This window comes from Sminthopsis crassicaudata, chromosome 4 (assembly GCF_048593235.1).
Source record: "Sminthopsis crassicaudata isolate SCR6 chromosome 4, ASM4859323v1, whole genome shotgun sequence".
In the NCBI taxonomy this organism is placed as follows: Eukaryota; Metazoa; Chordata; class Mammalia; order Dasyuromorphia; family Dasyuridae; genus Sminthopsis; species Sminthopsis crassicaudata.
This window is the reverse complement of record NC_133620.1, coordinates 368,758,212-368,781,295: the sequence shown is the minus strand read 5'-3', so window position 1 is coordinate 368,781,295 and position 23,084 is coordinate 368,758,212. Positions and strand designations below refer to the sequence as shown.

General features: G+C 34.8%; 1 protein-coding gene across 16 annotated transcripts in view; it reads left to right on the top strand.

The window, feature by feature from the left end:
* The window catches only part of BCAS3 (BCAS3 microtubule associated cell migration factor), a 784,754-nt gene that overhangs the window by 289,943 nt on the left and 471,727 nt on the right, over positions 1-23,084 (top strand). For all 16 annotated transcript variants that reach the window (XM_074262034.1, XM_074262038.1, XM_074262041.1 and 13 more), the window contains exon 14: positions 5,531-5,664. In XM_074262034.1, the coding sequence (XP_074118135.1) occupies positions 5,531-5,664 (134 nt within the window). The remainder of the gene's footprint in view (positions 1-5,530; positions 5,665-23,084) is intronic.

The following is a 23,084-nucleotide window of genomic DNA, read 5'->3' as shown; positions in this document are numbered from 1 at the left end:
ATGTATGTGTATGTTTGTGTACAATACATACATATAATTAGTGTACACATACATTTCTTTAGCTGAGTCACTTTGGAGGCAGCTTGTATTACATTCAGAATCTTATTTTTGAAAGAAAAGTTACTGTTGCCACCTTAAACCCAAGATTACATGACTTGCATCTCACTTCTGTATATATAATGAAAAAATGTACAATTAGGTAGGTGTTATAAATAGGATGTGGTAAAAAGGCTTAACCTACTCAAGTTCCCCAAATTTTATAGCAAATGCCCAACAGAGATTTCCTACTCTTTAATTTTGACTTTGGGGCTAACCAGCTGACGCCTGGTTGTAAAAACTTATGTTTCTACAAGACTGAAAAAACCTTAGTATTTCATCTCCGCCACTCTTATATTTTGAAGAACACTATGTACTACGAGAAATTTCAACCCATCCTATCCTTCTATCAAATCTATCAAACTGTGGGAGAGAGGCAAGGGGGGAGAGAGATAGAAGAGGGAAGAGGGAAGATGCAAGAGAGAAGAGAGAAAAGAAGGGAAGAGGAGAGGGAGAGAAGGGGAGAAGAGAAGGAGAAAGAGGGAATAAGGAAGGGGAGGGAAAGAGAGAGATGGAGATAGAGGGAAAGAGGGAAGCAGAGAGAAAAGGAGGGAGGGAGTGGGAAAGAAAGAGAAGGGAGAGAGGAAGCTCCTAGATAAACATACAGCAGCGCCTAAACTCCTAATCACTCAAGGTTTCCGCTTCCAGGCCCTATAATTAGAAGTCCTCCTTTTCCTTGTATTCCCAGTTGACGCAAATGCTTTTTGTGGCTTGGCACCTCATTTGGGGCGTGGGTTTAGTTTATGGCCAGGCTAGAGTCTGGTTTAGTCTTCTGATACTGCAGAAATAGCTCTCAAGCCACAGTTTACATCCGTACTACTTTTTTCCTTTTATGTGTATGTTCTGTGTATTTTTTAAGTCCTTTTCCTGAAAGAAGCTTATTGTTTCCCCCAGCAGAGTGCATGAAAAAGAGGAAGTTATAAATTAAAAGAAAGCATATGTATTCTTGAGCCTAGATGAAGTTTAAGCCATTTCTTTTTGGAACTATTCTGGAAAATGTTTAACTAACCTCCTTTGTGAATAAGCACTATCCACAATTAAGCCTTCATATACCTTTCATTTAATGGAAAAGCAAATCAGAACTTGAAATCAGATTGATGGGAGGTAATAGCTACATTGTGACATAGTTGTAACTTGTTGTAACAAGTTCTTGCTGGATTATGCATCTTTAAATTTTTGAATTGAGTTATTAATGCTAGATTGAAAAATAAGCAAGAGAAACCTGAAGTTAAACTTTTTTCATCTGTGATGATGCTTATGTAAAACATATAATAAGGGAATATTATTTTAGTCTTGATATGGGACTAGTGTTTTTTTTCCTCTCACAGTTCAGTGTGAAGGGAGAGTGATATTGCTTGAAAATAGGGATATCTATAGCTAATGAATTTTTGCAAAAGAAAACATAGAAATGATTCACAATCAGTATTATTTTGTACTGTAGTCTTTTAAAACTACCAAAAATATTTTTGTGGAAGACAATGAAGAACTCAATAGTTGAACAGTCACTATTAAAACTTGTTACCCATCTAAAAATAGAGGAAAAAGTTGAAACATTGCTTTCAAAATGGAAGACATTGACATGGCAAACTTCAGGCACATGAATGGTAGTAAAGAAAAGGACAAAAGGTGTTCTTTAACATGAGATTTTATTGGAGAGCACTTGAGGAGACAGAGCATGATGAGCACTTAGGTAAGCATAGACATTTAGATTTTGAAATTTTGGAAAGACATGCAGGGAAAATTTTCTTTTTCTAAAATACAATCTTCTAGACTGAGGCTGGAGTGATAGGGTTCATCTAATGAGATACCTTGGCTTCAGAACACTGGCACAAAGCAGGATCCTGGATTAACCATGCAAACAGCCAGATCAGATAGAGCTCATCTTTCGACGTTAAAGCCAACTTCTGTCTTCCTGCAGATGCTGTATAATCTTTCACCCCTTTTCTTTTTCAACAAGGAAGTTATTTTAAAAATTAAAGGGTGAGCAAAGGAGGAAAACATGATCAATGTGGAACAGAAAAGCATGTGGATCAGATTAAAGTCCCAGATATGTGGACTCATATCAATGCATATTTTAACAAGTCAGATACTGTGTACATCTGACCTGATAACTGCACACCTTAGAGTCATAATGTTTTTAGATGGCTAATTTGGAATTTTGGCTTTGCAAGTTTTCAAATCTAAGCAACTATTTTGGTTTGATAACTGCATAGTGGAGATGCCTTTAAACTATATTTACCTGTGATGCTGTGTGGGTCTGTCTTAGGGACAAAATTTGAATCATAGGTTTTTAAACAATGTAGAAGTACATGGACTTTGCTTTTTTCACCCTGGAGCCTTACAACTTTGAGCATTCACCTTCAAGAGTGAACTCTGTAATCTCATTTTCATTGACTGCTTCTGATGTCACCCACTTCTACCTTTTGTCCTTTTAGGAATTTTTTTTTTTATTAAAGTTTTTTTATTTATCAAAACCTAGGTATGGATAATTCTGTGACATTAACCCTTCCAAAACCTTTTGTTTCAGTTCCCCCCCCCCTTCACCCACCCTCTCTCCTAAATGGCAAGTAGTCCAATATATGTTAAACGTGGCATAAATATATGTTAAATCCAATATATGCATACATATTTATACACTTGTCTTGCTGCACAGAAAAAATCAAATCAGACTGAAAAAAAATGAGAAAGAAAATAAATTGCAAGCAAACAGCAACAAAAAAGAGTAAAAATGCTATGTTGTAACCCACACTCAGTTCCCACAGTCTTCTCTCTGGAGGCAAATGACTCTCTTCATCACAAGATTATTGGAAATGGTCTGATAGGAACTCCTTTCATCTATTTAGCCATCCAATATAATTTTTTTATATCTACTCCATGGTTTATAGTTTGCCTTTACCTTGAATGTTGCTAGAACTGACCCTCCACTAAGGGCAACTAATGCTAACTTTAGTATCACCTATTTGTCACCTATTGACCAATCAAAACCAACTAAGATGAGGCAAAAAACAAAACAAAACAAAAAACCTATTGTAGTGGAAAGAACATTAAATTGGGAGTTTGAGGACTTCGACTCAGATGATAATAGTGTAGATTTAGAGCAAAAATGGACCCTTGAATTTAACTTGTGTCCTGATTCTCCTCATTACCTCATACTCTCCCCTTGCCTCCCTCCCATAGTTTGATAGATTATTGAGCCAGTCACTTAGTCTAGTCTCTGGGTCTCAATTTCCACAGATGTAAAACAAATGGGTTGAACATTAGTTAAAGTACTAATTGAAGTCTCTTCCTTCTAGCTTTAAATCCTATAATCCTTTGTGTGATTTTGAAGAAAAATATAAACTTGTTAAGCAGGGAAAGGAGAATTTACAATTGAATAGGAAATGAAGAATTACCAATAACTATTTTATCCTGTTTAGTGCTAACCAGACTAGTGACAGAGAAAAATGAATGAATAATATAAAAATATAAAACACATGAATTAACTAAAGGAGATTTATTTTATATGAATAATTTGGCTTTTCTAATTCTTTAAAAACAGATTAATAGTTTATTTTATTATGTTGTTGGGCTCCCCCAAGAATTCCATAGAATAAGGCTTCTCACCAAGTAGTTTAGTCCCAGGGTAATGACTTTTTAAGCAATATGTAAATTTTGTAGCTTCCCACTTCAAAGAAATAATCTATATTAAAAACTTGATCTTTTTACATATTTTGTAAACAGGATTGGTTATCAAGCAATTGAAAGCCTAGATCAATGATAAGGGAATACAGCACCTAGCTGCCCTCAGTTGGTTCAAGTTATTGGACACAGCGTAACCCCATCCCAAGGAAGATGTGATTGTTCAGTTGTTATCAATTATTGTAGTTCAAAAGCAAAATACCTTCTATTCATTAGAGTTCTTCAAATAAAGTGTCTTGACCCTTGTCAGAGAGGTTGGAGAGGTTATTTTCATGCTTTTGTTTTCATTTCTATCTTTTTTAAAAGGCCAGTTGTATCTCTAGTCTGAGATTTCATGATTCAGTGCACTTTTCAGTTCCTCCCTATCCTCACCCCCATCCAACTGAAGTTCTTAAGTCATTTAAAAGAAATCCTCAAACTCTGGCATCAAAAATTGCAGCATTGTCCATGTCTTTTAATATGCTTTTTAACAATTGCTCAAATAACCCAGTTTCCCCTTCATTTATTTAAACATCTCAGCGTGCTGGAAGTGAGGTAAATTATGACATTACTTTGATAAGCAAGGTAATATTGATTTGCTGTAAATGAGAATGACTGTCAATTGTATTTTCTATAATCTTAGATTTAGCCATAAATACAGACTTTATAAAAGCAAAGTGTTCCCTTCTTATATAAACAGTTGGAGAGGAGGCCTAAAGAAGCCTCCTTATAAATATCCTGAAACCTGATTAAAGATTGATATACCAAAGGGGGAAGAAGGGAAGAAGTAAAAGTTTTTTTTTTTCCTAGAAGTTGTTCTTCATATTTTTGAGCTCTGTGTCCCTTTTTGGCTTCATTTACTTTAAGCCATTTTATTTTAAGTTTACACCCTGGAGTTTAATTATTTCAATTAATTAATTAATTTATTTTATTTTATTTTTATATTATTATTTATTTATATTATTATATTTATTTATATTATTATTTATTATATATAATTTATATTATTATATTTATTTATATTATTATTTTATTTTATTTATTTATTAATTTAATTAAGTTTAATCCTTGGAGCTACCTCCATTTTATATCAACAGATCTTGGCTTCATGAAAAACAGACTTTCTGAACTTCAATAAAAAGATTGACAAGTTGACTTTGGATTTGTAGATTATCTTAGTTTCATCATCTAGCTATAAACACTTTCTGTACTATACATTCATGGGACCTCATTACAACCCTCTGAAATTGGGAATGAGTTTAAGATGGTTTATCAGAGAGCAGAATAACACCTTTATCAGAGCTGGTCAGAGCTCTGAGGGCTTCTGATCAAATCATTTTTTTTTTCTGCCCTAAAAATCCTTGCCATTTGAAATAAATATAATTATTCTTTGTCAACTCATTTTTATTATTTTGATTTCCTTCCAATTCTTTTAACTTTGTTTTTATTTTCCTCTTCCATTATTGCAGAACAATTACTTTTCCTCAAACAGCTTTTTAAGGTTCACATTCCTCTAGGGAAGATATTTCTTCTCCATACTCTTGCATTGCTGATACTTGTTAAGTATTTGCCATAGTTTCTGCCAGTTATTATTAATGGATATAGCATGTAAACTTTGAACTCCCATAAGGAATGTCATATAGTTTTCAGTATATGTCCTGGAAAATTTCTAACCCTGACATGACTAAATTCTTTATAAAAAAGAGTTATTTGTTAAAAAAAGAAATATCTCTATGGACAAGACCTTATGTTTTTCTCCCTTGACTTTTGCTTCCAGGTATGCTTCTTGTCACAACAGACACACTTGGTCATGATTTTCATGTCTTCCAAATCCTGACTCATCCGTGGTCTTCATCACAGAGTGCTGTCCATCATTTATACACCCTTCATAGGGGAGAGACCGAAGCCAAAGTAAGTCATGTCTTTGTTGTTAATTCCTGGTTTGCTTCCATGTTGTCTGTCATAGTGCAGTTAAATGTGGATTTCAGTAAGGAAATACTGTCTTTTGTGAGGAAGCTATAAGATGTTTTTTGGAGAAAAATTTTGCACAATTACAGTGAGTTATTATCTTTGTTCATATATTATACTGCTATTGGGGAGAATCCCATAAGCTATGGTTTTACTAAAGCTTTCTCCTTCAAGTTTCTTTACTTTTAAAGCAGTGTGTCAAAGCCTCATCCAAAATCTAGTCTTTTTTTATTTCCTACTACTAAAGCAAAATGTATCTAAGAAAAAAAAAAAGCTATACTTAATACTGTTACCCCATTTTGGAGAACATTCTCAAATGTAAAAGGTAACTATAACATATGTGAAATTATTAAAGACAATTACCATGAAGAAAAATTGGTTTTTTACTATTAGTAGTAAAGATAGAAGTCTTGCCCTCTCCTATATAAGACTTTCTGATCTCTATAATATAGTAAATCCTAAGTCAGGTTTCTGAATTTCAAATAAATATATTAAATGAATCTTTATGGAACTCTTCTCATATTTTTTCTCCTGCTTTCCCTTCCCTCCTGTCATAGTTGAGAAAGATATATTGATACAATAGCAACAGATGTATAATGTGTCTTGGAGGTTTTCCCTCAGTTCACTTTTGTGATTCTGTCAGATGAATTTGGCATTCAATATATTTCCCAAACTATCACTATTGAGCATTTTATCCAAACCAGCTGTCCTGGGGAGAGTGAGAAACTGGAAGGTAGAATTCCAAGTACTACAAACATAACTTTTTATTTAATTTCTCCCAATGTTCTATCAGATGATTGAATAACCTTATTCACAATTTATATCTACCACATTAGTCTCCTTAAATATTCATGACCTCATGGACATGATTTTTTCTTTCTTACCATCTCTCTTTCCTTTAAAGTAGGAATAGATAAATAGTAATGGTATCAAAGCCTATCATTGAATCTTATAAAGGTAGAGATCATATCCTATTTTTCTTTTGCATTTGCATTCTTTCATAATTCTGATGCTCTTGGAATGTATCTGTTCAGAAATGAGATTGCAATATTATTTCTGTGGCTCCTCCTATTTTGAACTCAAGTTATATACATGCCTATATATATAATGATTGCTACAATTTTTGTGTTTCTATTAGCTGTAGCCAAAATATGTAATATTATTAAGACTTCCCTCTAATTGCAGAGGAATTCGTTATTCTCTATAGATTTTTATAGAGGATATTGCTTAGCTCCATTGGGTATGGAGGGTGTCAGAATCATAAAGAACTTTTCAGATTAGTGTCAGCTGAAATTCTTGGTGATTTTTAGCCTGGACATGAAAGAAATTTTGGCAAACATGACAGCTTTTTACAAGAACAAGAATAATGGATTTAGACTTAGCTTCCTTGGCTTCTTAGGGCAGAACTAGAGAAGTGGTTAAACTTTCAAGAAAGCAAAATGTTTTGAGATATGACTTGATTTAAGGAAAATCTTATTAATTAGAACTGTTGACAAATTGAATGGGCTTCCTTAGAAATGGCAGTTTATCTTTCCATAGAAATCTTCAAGGAAAGGCTAGATGACCATATATGTGATGAAGATTCTTTTTGTCATCAGTTGTGTTTAATTGTCACTGCCCTCCCTTTCATCTTTGACATTTTGTGATATCATGCATCAATGAAACATTTCCAAATGGCTTCTTATTTTTTTTCTTTTAACATTAAAGGGATAGAAATTATATTACTTTTCCAAGCAAGTGAATGAACACACAAAGATTCAGTGGTCTATTGGGCTATATTTTCTTTCATATTTGTTGCCAGACTTTGTTACTAAAAGATAATTCTTTTGTAATAAGGAACATGTATAAATTAAGACCTGACTTTGTGTTGATATGAATAATCCTAGCAATAACATTTTGAAATGGAATAAAAATAATAATTAATGTGAGATTCTTCCAGTATATTAGAATTTGACTCATTTACAAAACTTTAAAAAGTGAATAATTCTTTCTACAACTTAGTAGTCTCTGATGAGCTCTCCATTTCCTCTGAATTCCTGTTGCTTTTGTTGGATCTTCATTTTCAAAGAGAACCAGTGACATCCAGTTACATCTCAAGTGATATCTTGACTTAGGGGGGTAAATTAGATAAATGATTGGTATTGTATAGGAAGAAAGAGCCTCACTCTTTCTTCCTGGTTCTCTGAAGTCCAATGGCAGGACAAATATCAGGACAATTGACAGTAGCCCAAGATATAGTGGAGAACCTTGGCATCTTTTATGTCTGACCCGCTTCTGCGTGCTTCATATACCTGCTTCAGCTACCTTTATGATCTTTCGATAGTATTTCATGGAAAATTATATGGATATTATTTCATTGGGAAATATTTCATCTGTTCATTCCACTGGGAGAAATTTTCACATGCTTGGGGTAGACATCACCTAACCAACTGACAGGTTTGAGACCTGCCTTTTTTCCTCTTCTATTAGCTCTTCTGTTGAGAGAGTTTACCAGTTTGTGCCACTACACATGCTACAGCTTCTTGGAGCCATATGAAGGAGTTGGGTGTCAAACTAACATCAAAGGTGGATAAAATGATTTCAGCAAGTCTTTACCCCAGAGGTGCTGGTCCATTCTGAACACTCCATATAACTCAATGCCTATAATCTACATTATCTGTACTACATACTACACATTATTTTACACTGTTTGTATTTCTGTGGGTTTACTCTTTTTCTTTAACTTGTTTGTAATACCTATGAGGCCTGATTAGCTGTTTGGATCTCCTATTCCTAAGCAATGTTTCATTGAATATAAAATGGGAGTACCATGTTCCCATTTTACAGCTCAAAAAACTAAGAATTTGAGCAGCTATGTAATTTGACCACTGAGTTAAGATTTTGTCACAGTTTCTTAACCACAAAACCTCAAAATGCAAGCACCCTGACTTGGTCACTATGTATATTATTTTTTACAACTTTCCTACTGAAAATCCTTTTAGACTCAGATAAGAAATTCATAAATGATAAGTATCATATAGTTAGAAATATTTGTAACATTTGATCTACTTGCTTTTTCATTTCTTTACAATCAAATTATTCTAGATTTAGTTAAAACTATTGAGGATGCTTTAATCAAGTTGCAAAAAAATCAAGTGTGTGGATCTAATTATATTGAATTAAGTTGTTTTGTGGTCTGTGACTTGGGAGATCATCTGCATCTGACAATAATTTTCCTTATAAAGCGCATATGTTGTAAGAAAAATAGTCCTTGTTTTCGGCAGTTAAGTCATATGTACTAGAAACCTTATGGGTACTCAAACAGTATTGTAGTGTTATTCAGCTTCAATAAAATGTCTCACTGAAAGCAAGGTTCTCTTTGAACCTAAGATGCAAAGCAGAATTATTCTTGAAAGAAATATAAATTAGATAAATGTCTAACAGTTAAAAAATATTTCTCTGAAAGTATCAAAACAGTCCAGCCAAACAGAGCACAATTAGTATCTTTAATTGCCAAAAGAGGAAGGGGAAAAAAATCCTGTTGGTTACTATTTACTAAATTGAAACCATTTGATAGTCACATGGAGTTTAAGGGAATGTCTTATAGTATGTTCACAGCTTTGCGGTGAGAAGTATACATACATATTTTAAAGCATATTTTCAGCTCTCTCTTTTATTTCACTCAACTCCTGGAGTTCAGTGGAGGCCAGCTTTTCTAGATTGGTGATGTGAGGAGAATGAATTACTTCAGGATACTAGAATCACTAATGGAAGGAAGAAGTGAGGAAGAAGAAAAGAGAGGAGGAAGGAACATAGATAGAGAAAGGGGGAGAGAGACAGACAGACACACACCACACTATAATATTATATGTGCATCCTGAAGGGAATCTGTTATCTTCCATCTTTGCATACTTTCTAGCATGGGACATAGATCAAAAAGGAAAATAAACCTCTTAGCAGGAAAGGAATCAAAAGCTAAGGACAGGATGCATTTATTTGAAGGATCAGGATCAGTACAGGGGTTGTTCAATGTAAAAGAAATGTCATTGTGTATGAGGATCTTTTTTTTTTTTTGTCTTTTTATTCTTTATTTTTTTAAAGTTTCTTTTGGTTTTTATTTTATTATTTTTCATGTATCTAAAATGATATTAATATGGGGAACATATAATGTAGATTTCTTTATTGATTGATTCTTTACACCTGACTTTGTCTGAAATCAATGATTATTAGCACTTATTTTTTTCTAATGAATTCTACTCCTGATCTTTGTTACTGTATTTGTGCATATCTTATTTACTATTCCTTTTTTTTGTTAAATTTAATTTTTATTTTATTTTATAATTATAAATTTTTTTTTTGACAGTACATATGCATGGGTAATTTTTTACAACATTATCCCTTGCACTTACTTCTGTTCAGATTTTTTCCCTTCCTCCCCCAACCCCCTCCCCCAGATGGCAGGCAGTCTTATACATGTTAAATATATTACAGTATATTCTAGATACAATATATGTGTGTAGAACCGAATTTCTTGTTGCACAGGAAGAATTGGATTCAGAAGGTAAAAATAACAGTTTACACTCATTTCCCAGTGTTCCTTTTCTGGATGTAGCTGATTCTGTTCATCATTGATCAATTGGAATTGGATTAGCTCTTCTCTATGTTGAAGATATCCACTTCCATCAGAATACATCCTCATACAGTATCATTGTTGAAGTGTATAATGATCTTCTGGTTCTGCTCGTTTCACTCAGTATCAGTTGATGTAAGTCTCTCCAAGCCTCTCTGTATTTCTCCTGTTGGTCATTTCTTACAGAACAATAATCTTCCATAACATTCATATACCACAATTTACCCAACCATTCTCCAATTGATGGACATCCATTCATCTTCCATCTTCTAGCCACTATGAAAAGGGCTGCCACAAACATTTTGGCACATACAGGTCCCTTTCCCTTCTTTAGTATTTCCTTGGGATATAAGCCCAGTAGTAGTATGGCTGGGTCAAAGGGTATACACATTTTGATAACTTTTTGTGCATAATTCCAAATTGCTCTCCAGAATGGTTGGATTCTTTCACAACTCCACCAACAATGCATCAGTGTCCCAGTTTTCCCACAGCCCCTCCAACATTCATCGTTATTTGTTCCTGTCATCTTAGCCAATCTGACAGGTGTGTAGTGGTATCTCAGAGTTATCTTAATTTGCATTTCTCTGATCAATAGTGATTTGGAGCACTCTTTCATATGAGTGGAAATAGTTTTAATTTCATCATCTGAGAATTGTCTGTTCATATCCTTTGACCATTTATCAATTGGAGAATGGCTTGATTTCTTATAAATTAAAGTCAATTCTCTGTATATTTTGGAGATGAGGCCTTTATCAGAACCTTTAACTGTAAAATTTTTTTCCCGATTTGTTACTTCCCTTCTAATCTTGTTTGCATTAGTTTTGTTTGTGCAGAAACTTTTTAATTTGGTGTAATCACAATTTTCTATTTTGTGATCAATAATGGTCTCTAGTTCTCCCTTGGACACAAACTCCTTCCTCCTCAAGTCTGAGAGGTAAACCATCCCATGTTCCTCCAATTTATTTATGATTTCGTTCTTTATGCCTAAATCTTGGACCCATTTTTGATCTAATCTTAGTATGTGGTGTTAAATGTGGGTCCATTATTTACTATTCCTGATAATTGTATTACTTTAATTCTAGTCCTTAACTTGCCTTACTATTGCTTAACTTCCTGCTTTCCTTTCCTTCCTCCACCATGGATCCCTCCCTTAATTTCTCCCCTAATTTAATGAGAACTATTAGTGTAATCTCTAATCCTGAAGAGGGGGATCTGCCTCTAACTTCACTTCATATTTCCTCTCTAACCTATGTGGGGATTAAAAGTATTCTACCTATAATAAGAGAAACTGAGGCAGAGTCTGAGCCAATAGTAATTTTTTAGAGGGTCCATGGTCCCTTTCTAATAAAGTGGACCTCAGATCTTCATGATCCGTGATACCACCTTTCTTTAGGGCTATACTTTTATAGGATTATAATTATGCTATATAAAATTATTACAATATAGAACAGTGATTTCATTGATTAACATATAATACATAGGCCAAAATTTGAATGCCAGCAGGATCACATGTCAGTGATCTAAGTGGTCATAAGATGATAAGGTCATAAGAGATAAGACCTACTCTTATTGAACAATTGATTCATCTGGAGGTACAAAAATATTTTGGGGACTTTCCATGTAATTGTGATCTCTGCCATGCTGGGCTTGGTCACTACCACAAGGTAAAGTAAGTGTGTAAAGCCTTTACATAATATCCTGTTATCTGTAGCTCACAGATCTGAGGCCTTATATACAGAACTTTGATATGAATCTACCAAGTTGATTAATACTTGATTGAAATACAGTGGTGATCCAGATGAATTATTATTTCTCTCACCTGGAACCCCAAACCAAAAGCTCCACCCTTCTGCAAGTGCCAGCAGCCAACAGTGTTCCTATTCCAATGCTTTTGTACTCATTGAATGTGCTGCTTCCTTCTCACCCAGGGCCAGCTCTCTGAACAGCTGGGCCTGGTATTCCTTTTCAGCAAAGGTACCCTCAGTCTTTCTAGGCTTCCACTGATTTCACAGGCTGTCCTGGAAGTAAATTCCTTCATTTTGAGCTTAGCCTTCCTCTAAACCCAACTAGTCCCCAAGCTTTCAGTTTGTTTTTCATAGCTAGCCTGGAAATATTTATACTTCACTCTAGTTAAACCATGATCCTGGAGTCTTTCTTTGGATCTTCTCAAGTTGGCCCAAGAAGATCCCTCTTCTTCCCCAAATCCTATTTGTTTTTCACTGGTCTATGTTCACCCTGAGATACAATTTTGTTTCATTTTTAGGGAAAATTTGGAGAGCTTGGAATTTTCTGATCTACTTTAACATCTTTCCAGTATACTCCATCTATATATGAGTCTTAAAATATGGAGCTAGGAACTGTGATAGGCCCCACTAAGACTAGCTAGAGATAGCTGGGATAGAGATAGAGTACTGGGGCTAGAGTTAGGAAAACATGATTTAGTTTCAGACTCAAACTTCTGATTGCCTCAGTTTCTTCAATTTCTAAATGAAGGTAATAATAGCTCCCATATCCCAATGTTGTTTGGAGGATCAAATAAAATGCTTGTAAACTGCAAAATTTAGAGCTTGGTACGTTGTAAGCCCTTAATAAATGCTGATTTCCTTCCTCCTTCACATTAAGTAGTAACTATAGTTGTTGAACAGAATTTCAAAATGTGACCTTCCACAATTTAAATTACGGGTTGATTATCTTTAGTGAGAAGATTCAGGGCCAGATCTCTCTAGATAGTAAATGAATGAAATATTTAACTTCTTAAATACAAAGCACTATGCTAAGTGATGGGGATACAAAGAAAAATAAGATAGCCCCTGTTCTCAAAGACATTACATTTTAATGGGGGAGATAGCACATAGAAGGTTTCAGCTGCAAGGTAGAAGGAAGAATGGTAGTAAGGCATTTCTTAATGCCTCTTTTTTCCATGTCATGTTTCATATCTTTTTCTTAACCCTCATTCTTCCTTTTGATATATGTAATTTGAATACATAGAATACACACAGGGACAAAACAGATAACAAAGTAATCAGCAGTATGTCAAATTTCATAAGCAGATTCTTCAATATGATCATTGACTCCAATGGCTCAGTGACAACTTGCCTTTATATTTGAGATTAGGGTTTAGGCACCATGGACAGAGTATTAATATTCTTATCATTCAACCTGAGTTTAAATCTCTTTTCTGTCTCCTATCTTATCTGTGTGGCCCTGGTAAAATCACTAAACTTTTCTAGACTTTTTAGCTTCATATGTAAAATAAGGAGCTTTATTTGATAATGTCTTAAGTTCTTCTCCAGATCTATATTTTCTAAGTTATTTATTAAAAAATTACAAGTCTGTGAAAAACCATGGTTTATGAAATACACATGCTTAGTACAATGTACCACACGTCTTTTTTTTTTTAATTCATTTTTCCAAATTATCCCCTCCCTCCCTCCACTCCCTCCCCCCGATGGCAGGTAATCACATACATTTTACATGTGTTACAATATAACCCAGATACAATATATGTGTGTAAATACCATTTTCTTGTTGCACATAAATTATTAGCTTCCGAAGGTATAAGTAACCTGGGTAGATAGACAGTAGTGCTAACAATTTACATTCGCTTCCCAGTGTTCCTTCTCTGGGTGTAGTTATTTCTGTCCATCATTGATCAACTGGAAGTGAGTTGGATCTTCTTTATGTTGAAGATTTCCACTTCCATCAGCATACATCCTCATACAGTCTTGTTGTTGAAGTGTATAGTGATCTTCTGGTTCTGCTCATTTCACTCAGCAACAGTTGATCTAAGTCTCTCCAAGCCTCTCTGTATTCCTCCTGCTGGTCATTTCTTACAGAGCAATAATATTCCATAACCTTCATATACCACAATTTACCCAACCATTCTCCAATTGATGGACATCCACTCAACTTCCAGTTTCTAGCTACAACAAAAAGAGCTGCCACAAACATTTTGGCACATACAGGTCCCTTTCTACTAACTTTAGTATTTCTTTGGGATATAATCCCAATAACAGCAATGCTGGGTCAAAGGGTATGCACAGTTTGACAACTTTTTGGGCATAGTTCCAAATTGCTCTCCAGAATGGCTGGATTCTTTCACAACTCCACCAACAATGTATCAGTGTCCCAGTTTTCCCACATCCCCTCCAACATTCATCATTATTTGTTCCTGTCATCTTAGCCAATCTGACAGGTGTGTAGTGGTATCTCAGAGTTGTCTTAATTTGCATTTCTCTGATCAGTAGTGATTTGGAACACTCTTTCATATGAGTGGAAATAGTTTCAATTTCATCATCTGAGAATTGTCTGTTCATATCCTTTGACCATTTATCAATTGGAGAATGGTTTGGTTTCCTATAAATAAGGGTCAGTTCTCTATATATTTTGGAAATGAGACCTTTGTCAGAACCTTTACTTTTAAAAATATTTTCCCAATTTGTTACTTCCCTTCTAATCTTGTTTGCATTAGTATTGTTTGTACAGAAACTTTTTAGTTTGATGTAATCAAAATCTTCTATTTTGTGATCAATGATCTCTAATTCTCCTCTGGTCATAAATTCCTTCCTCCTCCACAGGTCTGAGAGGTAGACTATTCTCTGTTCCTCTAATCTATTTATGATCTCATTCTTCATGAGTAAATCATGGACCCATTTTGATCTTATCTTGGTATATGGTGTTAAGTGTGGATGCATATCTAATTTCTGCCATACTAATTTCCAGTTTTCCCAACAGTTTGTTCCGAATAATGAATTTTTGTCCCTAATGTTGGTATCTTTGGGTTTGTCAAAGATTAGATTGCTATAGATGTACCCTTTTTTGTCCTTTGTATCTAATCTGTTCCACTGATCTACCGGTCTATTTCTTAGCCAGTACCAAATGGTTTTGGTGACTGCTGCTATATAATATAGCTTTAGATCAGGTACACTTAGACCACCTTCCTCTAACTTTTTTTTCATTAGTTCCCTTGCACTTCTCGGCCTTTTATTCTTCCATATGAATTTTGTTGTTATTTTTTCTAGGTCATTAAAATAGTTTCTTGGGAGTCTGATTGGTATAGCACTAAATAAATAGATTAGTTTGGGGAGTATTGTCATCTTTATTATATTCGCTCGGCCTATCCAAGAGCACTGAATGTCTTTCCAATTATTTAAATCTGACTTTATTTTTGTGGCAAGTGTTTTGTAATTTTTCTCATATAATTCCTGACTATTCTTTGATAGATGGATTCCCAAATATTTTATACTGTCAACATTTGTTTGGAATGGAATTTCTCTTTGTATCTCTTGCTGTTGCATTTTGTTGGTGATATATAAGAATGTTGAGGATTTATGTGGATTTATTTTGTATCCTGCCACTTTGCTAAAATTCTGAATTATTTCTAATAGCTTTTTAGCAGAGTCTTTGGGGTTCTCTAAGTATACCATCATGTCATCTGCAAAGAGTGATAGTTTGATTTCCTCATTTCCTACTCTAATTCCTTGAATCTCTTTCTTGGCTCTTAATGCCGAGGCTAGCGTTTCTAGTACTATATTGAATAGTAATGGTGATAGTGGGCAACCTTGTTTCACTCCTGATCTTACTGGGAAAGGTTGCAGTTTATTTCTATTGCATATTATGCTTACTGACGGTCTTAAATATATGCTCCTGATTATTCTAAGGAATAATCCATTTATTCCTATACTCTCAAGAGTTTTTAGTAGGAATGGATGTTGGATTTTGTCAAATGCTTTTTCTGCATCTATTGAGATGATCATATGGTTTTTATTAATTTGATTATTAATATGGTCAATAATACTAATAGTTTTCCTAATATTAAACCAGCCCTGAATTCCTGGTATGAATCCTATTTGATCATAGTGTATTATCCTGGGGATGATTTTCTGAAGTCTTTTTGCTAATATCTTATTTAAGATTTTAGCATCAATATTCATTTTTTTTTATCCTTCATTGTTTTTTTATTTTTTTATTCATTTTTCCAAATTATCCCCTCCTTCCCTCCAATCCCTCCCCCCAATGGCAGGTAATCCCATACATTTTACATGTGTTTCAATATAACCTAGATACAATATATGTGTGTAAATACCTTTTTCTTGTTGCACATTAATTATTAGCTTCCGAAGGTATAAGTAACCTGGGTAGATAGACAGTAGTGCTAACAATTTACATTAGCTTCCCAGTGTTCCTTCTCTGGGTATAGTTATTTCTGTCCATCATAGCATCAATATTCATTAAGGAAATTGGTCTATAATTTTCTTTCTCAGTTTTCGATCGACCTGGTTTAGGTATCAGTATCATGTCTGTGTCATAAAAGGAGTTTGGTAGGACTCCTTCATTCCCTATTTTTTCAAATAGTTTATATAGCATTGGGGCTATTTATTCTTTAAATGTTTGGTAGAATTCACATGTAAATCCATCTGGTCCAGGGGATTTTTTCCTGGGGAGTTGATTAATAGCTTGTTCTATTTCTTTTTCTGAAATGGGACTATTTAAGCAATTTATTTCCTCCTCTGTTAATCTAGGAAGCCTATATTTTTGGAGGAAGTCATCCATTTCACTTAAGTTATCAAATTTATTGGCATAAAGTTGGGCAAAGTAACTCCTTATTATTTCTCTAATTTCCTCTTCATTGGTGGAAAGATCCCCCTTTTCATTTGTAAGACTAACAATTTGATTTTCCTCTTTCTTTTTTCTGATCAGATTTACCAAAGGTTTATCTATTTTATTGGCTTTTTCATAGAACCAACTCTTGGTTTTATTTATTAATTCAATAGTTTTTTTACTTTCAATATTATTGATTTCTCCTTTTAATTTTTGTGTTTCAAGTTTAATTTTTGGTTGGGGGTTTTTAATTTGGTCTTTTTCTAGCCTTTTAAGTTGTAAGCCAATTCGTTAATCTTCTCTTTCTCTATTTTCTTCAAATAAGCCTCTAAAGATATAAAATTTCCCCTTATTACTGTTTTAGCTGCATCCCACAGATTTTGGTATGATGTCTCATCATTGTCATTATCTTGGGTGAAATTATTAATTGTTTCTATACTTTGCTCTTTCACCTAGTCATTCTTTAAGATGAGATTATTCAGTTTCCAATTACTTTTTGGTCTATTTACCCCTAACTTTTTACTGAATGTAGCTTTTATTGCATTGTGGTCTGAGAAGAAGGCATTTATTATTTCTGCCTTCCTACATTTAATTTTGAGATCTTTATGTCCTAATATATGGTCATTTTTTGTATAGGATCCATGAACTGCTGAGAAGAAAGTATATTCCTTTCTATTGCCATTCAGTTTTCTCCAAAGGTCTATCATACCTAGTTTTTCTAATGTTCTATTTACTTTTTTAATTTCTTTCTTGTTTGTTTTGTGGTTTGATTTGTCTAAATCTGAGAGTGCAAGTTTGAGATCTCCCACTATTATAGTTTTACTGTCTATTTCTTCTTGCAACTCTCTTAATTTTTCCTTTAGAAAGTTAGATGCTATACCACTTGGTGCATATATGTTTAGTATCGATATGGCTTCATTATTTATGCTACCTTTCAGCAGGATATAGTTTCCTTCCTTATCTCTTTTAATTAGATCAACCTCTGCTTTTGCTTGATATGAGATAAGGATAGCTACCCCTGCTTTTTTGGCTTTACCTGGAGCATAATAGATTCTGCTCCAACCTTTTACCTTTACTCTATATGTATCTCCCTGCTTTAAGTGTGTTTCCTGTAAACAACATATTGTAGGGTTCTGATTTTTGATCCAGTCTGCTATCCGTCTCCGTTTGATGGGAGCGTTCATCCCATTCACATTTACAGTTAAAATTACTAATTCTGTATTTCCTGCCATCATATTATCCCCAGATTATGCCTTTTCCCTTGACCCCCTGAACCCCTTCCCCAATATTCAATTTATAGACCCCCCTTGTGACACGCAGCCCTCCTTTTTTTTTTTAGTATCCCTCCCCCCTCCCTCCACGTCCCTTCCCTTATTCTCCTTTTCCTTTTCCCTTTTCCTCTCCCCCCTTTTAATGAAGTGAGAGAGAATTCTCTGAAAAACAAATATGACAATTATTTACTCTTTGAGCCTCTTCTAATGAGAGTAAGATTTACACAATGATTCTCCCCCTCTCTAAATTCCCTCAGATATGGTGTATTTTCTATGCCTCTTCCTGGGATGTAGTTTCCCTCTTTTTATCACTCCCTCCCCTTTTTCTGATACTACCTCCTTCCCTTTACTATACCCCCTCCTTTTTTTTTTCTTTTATATCAGTAAAATCAAATTATCCATGCGTACTTTCTATATACCCACAACAGAGATATAGTTCTCAAGGGTTCTGTGTACCTTTTTCTGTTTCTCTTCAGTCATGTGGATGTAGATCAAATTTTTTGTTTGTCTGGTTTTTTTCTTAGAAACATATGGAATTCCTCTATTTCATTGAATGACCATCTTCTTCCATGGAAAAAGATGCTAAACTTAGCTGGGTAGTTTATTCTTGGTTGCAATCCTTGATCTTTTGCCTTTCGGAATATCAGGTTCCAGGTCCTTCTATCTTTTAATGTGGAGGCAGCCAAATCTTGTGTGACCCTTATTGTGGCACCTTGGTATTTAAATTGTTTTTTTCTAGCTGCTTGCAGGATTTTCTCCTTTGTGTGGTAATTCTGCAGCTTAGCCACAATATTCCGTGGTGTTCTTTTTTTAGGGTCTATTTCAGAAGGAGTTCGATGAATTCTTTCAACATCTACTTTCCCCTCTGTTTCTATTATCTCTGGACAGTTCTCTTTGATAATTTCCTGTAAAATGGAATCTAGGCTCTTTTTTTGGTCATAGTTTTCGGGAAGTCCAGTGATCTGCAGATTATCTCTCCTAGATCTATTTTCCAGGTCTATAGATTTTCCCAGTAAGTATTTGACGTTGTTCTCCAGCTTCTCATTTTTTTTTTTTTTTTTTGTTTGTTTTGTTTGACTGATTCTTGGGTTCTCAATGAATCATTCATTTCTATTTGTTCCATCCTGACTTTTAAGGAGTTATTTTCTTCATTCACAGTTTTTAGTTCTTTTTGTAAATGCCCAATTTCATTTTTAAATGAGTTATTTTGCTCTATTGAATTTTTTTTCATTTCCCTAATTTTTTTTTTTTGAGAATTATTTTCTTTTTCCAATTCAGAAATCCTATTTTCTTGGGACTTTTTTATCTTCTCCAATTCAGAAATCCTATTTTCTTGAGACTTTTTTATCTTCTCCAATTCAGAAATCCTACTTTCCTGTGATTTTTTTACCTTTTCTAATTCACTAATTTTGTTTCCCTGCATCTCCTGTGAATTCTTTATTTTTTCCAACTCCAATTTCAGAACGTTGTTATTCTCTATCATAGCTTCTCTTTCCTTTCCCCATTTTTCTTCAAACTCTTTTAACTTTTTAATAGTATCTTCATGGAGAGAGTTATGTGATAGGGGGCAGGAATCGTTCCCCTTTAGGTTGTTATCTGCTGACTCTCTGCTGTTAACTTCCTTGGGGTTGGATACCCGCTCTTTCTCTGTGTAGAAGGAATCTATAGTTTTTTTGGGCTTTTTGCTCATACTTAAAAAATCTTTTGGGGTCTGTCCTTGGGGTAGGAAATTATTTATTTATTTCTTTACCAGCTTCCTCCCAGACGGGATGGATGCAGCGGCTCCTGCGCCTGAGCTAAGAGAGAGCTCTGGGAGAGAGTTCCCCACCCCCTCCCTGGAAGTGCCTTAGAGGTGACCAGCACTGCTGTGCCCTGAGGGCGCTGTGTTTTAGCGGCTTCCCTGAGGTTGAGACTGAACAGTAAAGGCAACTCAAAGCCCAGCCTATGCGTCCCAGTGGGTCGTGGATGTCTGCAGCAGGTGACGTGAAAAGCCCCTGCACTCAAACTGGAAGTGTCTGCCAGAAACCTCGGTCCCTAGTTCAAAGGTTCCGCTTCTCTGGGACTTCCGTTCCACCGCCTCCAGCCAGCCGAGTCAGGCACTATGAGTTACCGCCCCGCCCACTCTTCAATCTCTTAACTACCCTGAGGTAAAAGCCTGGGTTGCCTATATCGGCCACACCCACCAGTGCCGAGATCTGCTGAATCACCCCTGGGATCCCGGAAGATCCAATTTGGTTTTAAATTTTAAAGTGGCCTATATTTCTTTTCTGAACTGCTGTTTTATAAGCAGAGAAGAGCTAACAGCCTGTGCCAGATTCTTTTATCTCACTGGATTCTCTGATCCCAGAGCCCTCCCCAGCTCGACCGGTGCAGTGTGCCACTACCCCACCGTCTGCGCTGGCCTCTCTTCTTCCTCCCCTAGGAGCTGACCTTTCCTGCTGAAACTCCAGATTCTCTTCAGCTGGTAAGTCGTGCTTCCAGTCCTTGTGGATTCTATCAGTCCAACACTATTTCTGAGGCTGATTAAATCTAGTTGGTTGTGAGGGAAGAAAGGAGCTTACACAGTCACCTGTATCTTCTCCGCCATCTTGGCTCCGCTGTACCACACGTCTTAATGAAGATTTAAACTACTAAAACTTAAATCTGCATTAAGACTTTTTGAAGTTTAAATAAATTTAACTTACAAGTTAAAATTTACAAAAGAATTGTAGATTCAAATTTCTGATAGCTAAGAATATGATTATATTTTATACATGGGCTATTTTGTTTTATAAACGATAAGAATATATATGTGTGTATGTTTATATACACATATACCCATACAGAAAGAAAGTGAGTACAGAAGTTATACTATGAGAACATCAGAGTGGAAAGGGAGAGAAAAGAGGAAATAGGGAAATAGAAGGGAAGTAGAGGAGAGAAATAAACATGATGGAGAGAGAATAAATAAAAGGGAAAGGGACAGAAAGATTAAAAAAGATTAAGAAATACTCAGAAAATTCCATTTGTTGATTCATTAAGAACAATGTTTGAGTTTTTAAACATAAATACCATTTACTAACTTTTTCTTTTTCTTTCTTATTTTTTATAAACTAATTCCTATTAACCACTGACCAGTCTGGTGAAGTTGGTTGAGGTGGCCCACACACTAATATATTTCCTTATCTTTATGGCACTACAAAACTGAAAACCTTGTATTATTAAAGGGCATATGTAAATTGTGTTGTCTCAAAAGTCTGAATATACTTAGTGAACTTTTGTTGAGTGGCATTATTTTCTATCTGTGATATTTTAAATTTGGGAAAGAATAATAGTCATAATTCATAATTCATCAGGTGAAAGTATATAAACAAAAAAACCCCGATATACATTTTTTCAGCAAGTCAGTTTCCTTAGTAATATGCATCTCTTTTGTGTTGTTCTTCAAGAGAGAGTATATTATCTACTTCCCATTATTTAAAAAATTTAGATAACACAGTACAATTTCTGTTAACTTTTACAGCCAATGAAAGCTTTCAATTAACTATTTATTAATCTTTTAAAATTTTAACTTTTAGGAAAAGCAAATCCTTATAAAAATATGGCAGATGTTCAACAAATTCAAATCAGCAAACATTTATTATTTACTATGTGCTAAATCAGTGTACTTAGCCCTAGCACACAAAGACAATAAGGAAACAGTCTCTAATTTTAAGGAGTTTCAGGCTTGGGGGACATAGAACATCTACATCAGGGGTTCTCAAACTACAGCCCACGGGCCAGATGCGGTCCACTGAGGACATTTATGCGGCTCACCAGGTTATAGCAAATGGACTGAGGGGTGGAGACAGAGTGTGAGTTTTTGTTTTTACTATAGTCCGGCCCTCCAACAGCCTGAGGGACAGTGAACTGGCCCCCTATTTTAAAAGTTTGAGGACCACTGATATATATATAGTCACATGAGCTCTTACTTAGCCTATACATTGTAATTTCTAGAGGAGATGATCTGGTAAATAATGTAATTGGGAAAGGCTTCTTTTAAGCAATGGCACCTGAGCTTTGCTTTGAATGAAGCTTAGGATTCTATGAAGTAAAGATGTGGAGGAAGTGCAATCTTACATAGGATGCATGTACATGTACAGGGAATAGCTGACTGTCCAGTTTGCCTGCAATGTAGTGTGTGAAAAAGATGAAATAATGAAAAGTAAAGCCAGACTGAATTGTGGAGGTCTTTAAATACTACAGATTGAAGAGTTTCCTTCTTTTTCTTTTAGTAATGAGAAGTCATTGAATATTTTTTAATACAAGGGTGATTATTCAGCATACATTTATTAATCACTACATGCCAGGCTGTCTGTGGTTAGCACTGGAAATTCAAAAACTAAAGGAAATGTCTTCTCTAAAGTAGTGTCCCTTTTAATGAGAAAAGATGGCACTTATGGGGTAATAGGAAAAGAATCATGAAGTTGGTGAATTGATATATGGGATATTCAGTTGGTGCCACTTTCTAGGAGCATTAACAGTATTTATTTTATTATTGTTCCAAGAACAAGAGATGGAAAGATGGGAGAGTCTTATGACATGATAACCTGTGACTAGGTGGAATAAAAGGTTGAAACATGGTCTGAGCCCTGTAGTTAAGTATACTAGTTTGTATTAACTTAGTAACAAATCAATCAGGTTGAGTACTTAGGGAAAAAAAATTTCAAAGATGAATGGATTAACTTTTTCAAGACCTGGGGGTGGTATAGATTCTTTGTATTCATAAAATGAAATTCAGGTGGGGAGATGCAGATGATGAGAAGCAGCACAGCGTCACTAGTCAGTTCTACTTCATAGAAACCCAGTCTGGATGTAGTAAGTGATTTCTATATTCCTGAAAGTATTTGAGGATAGTTAATTTT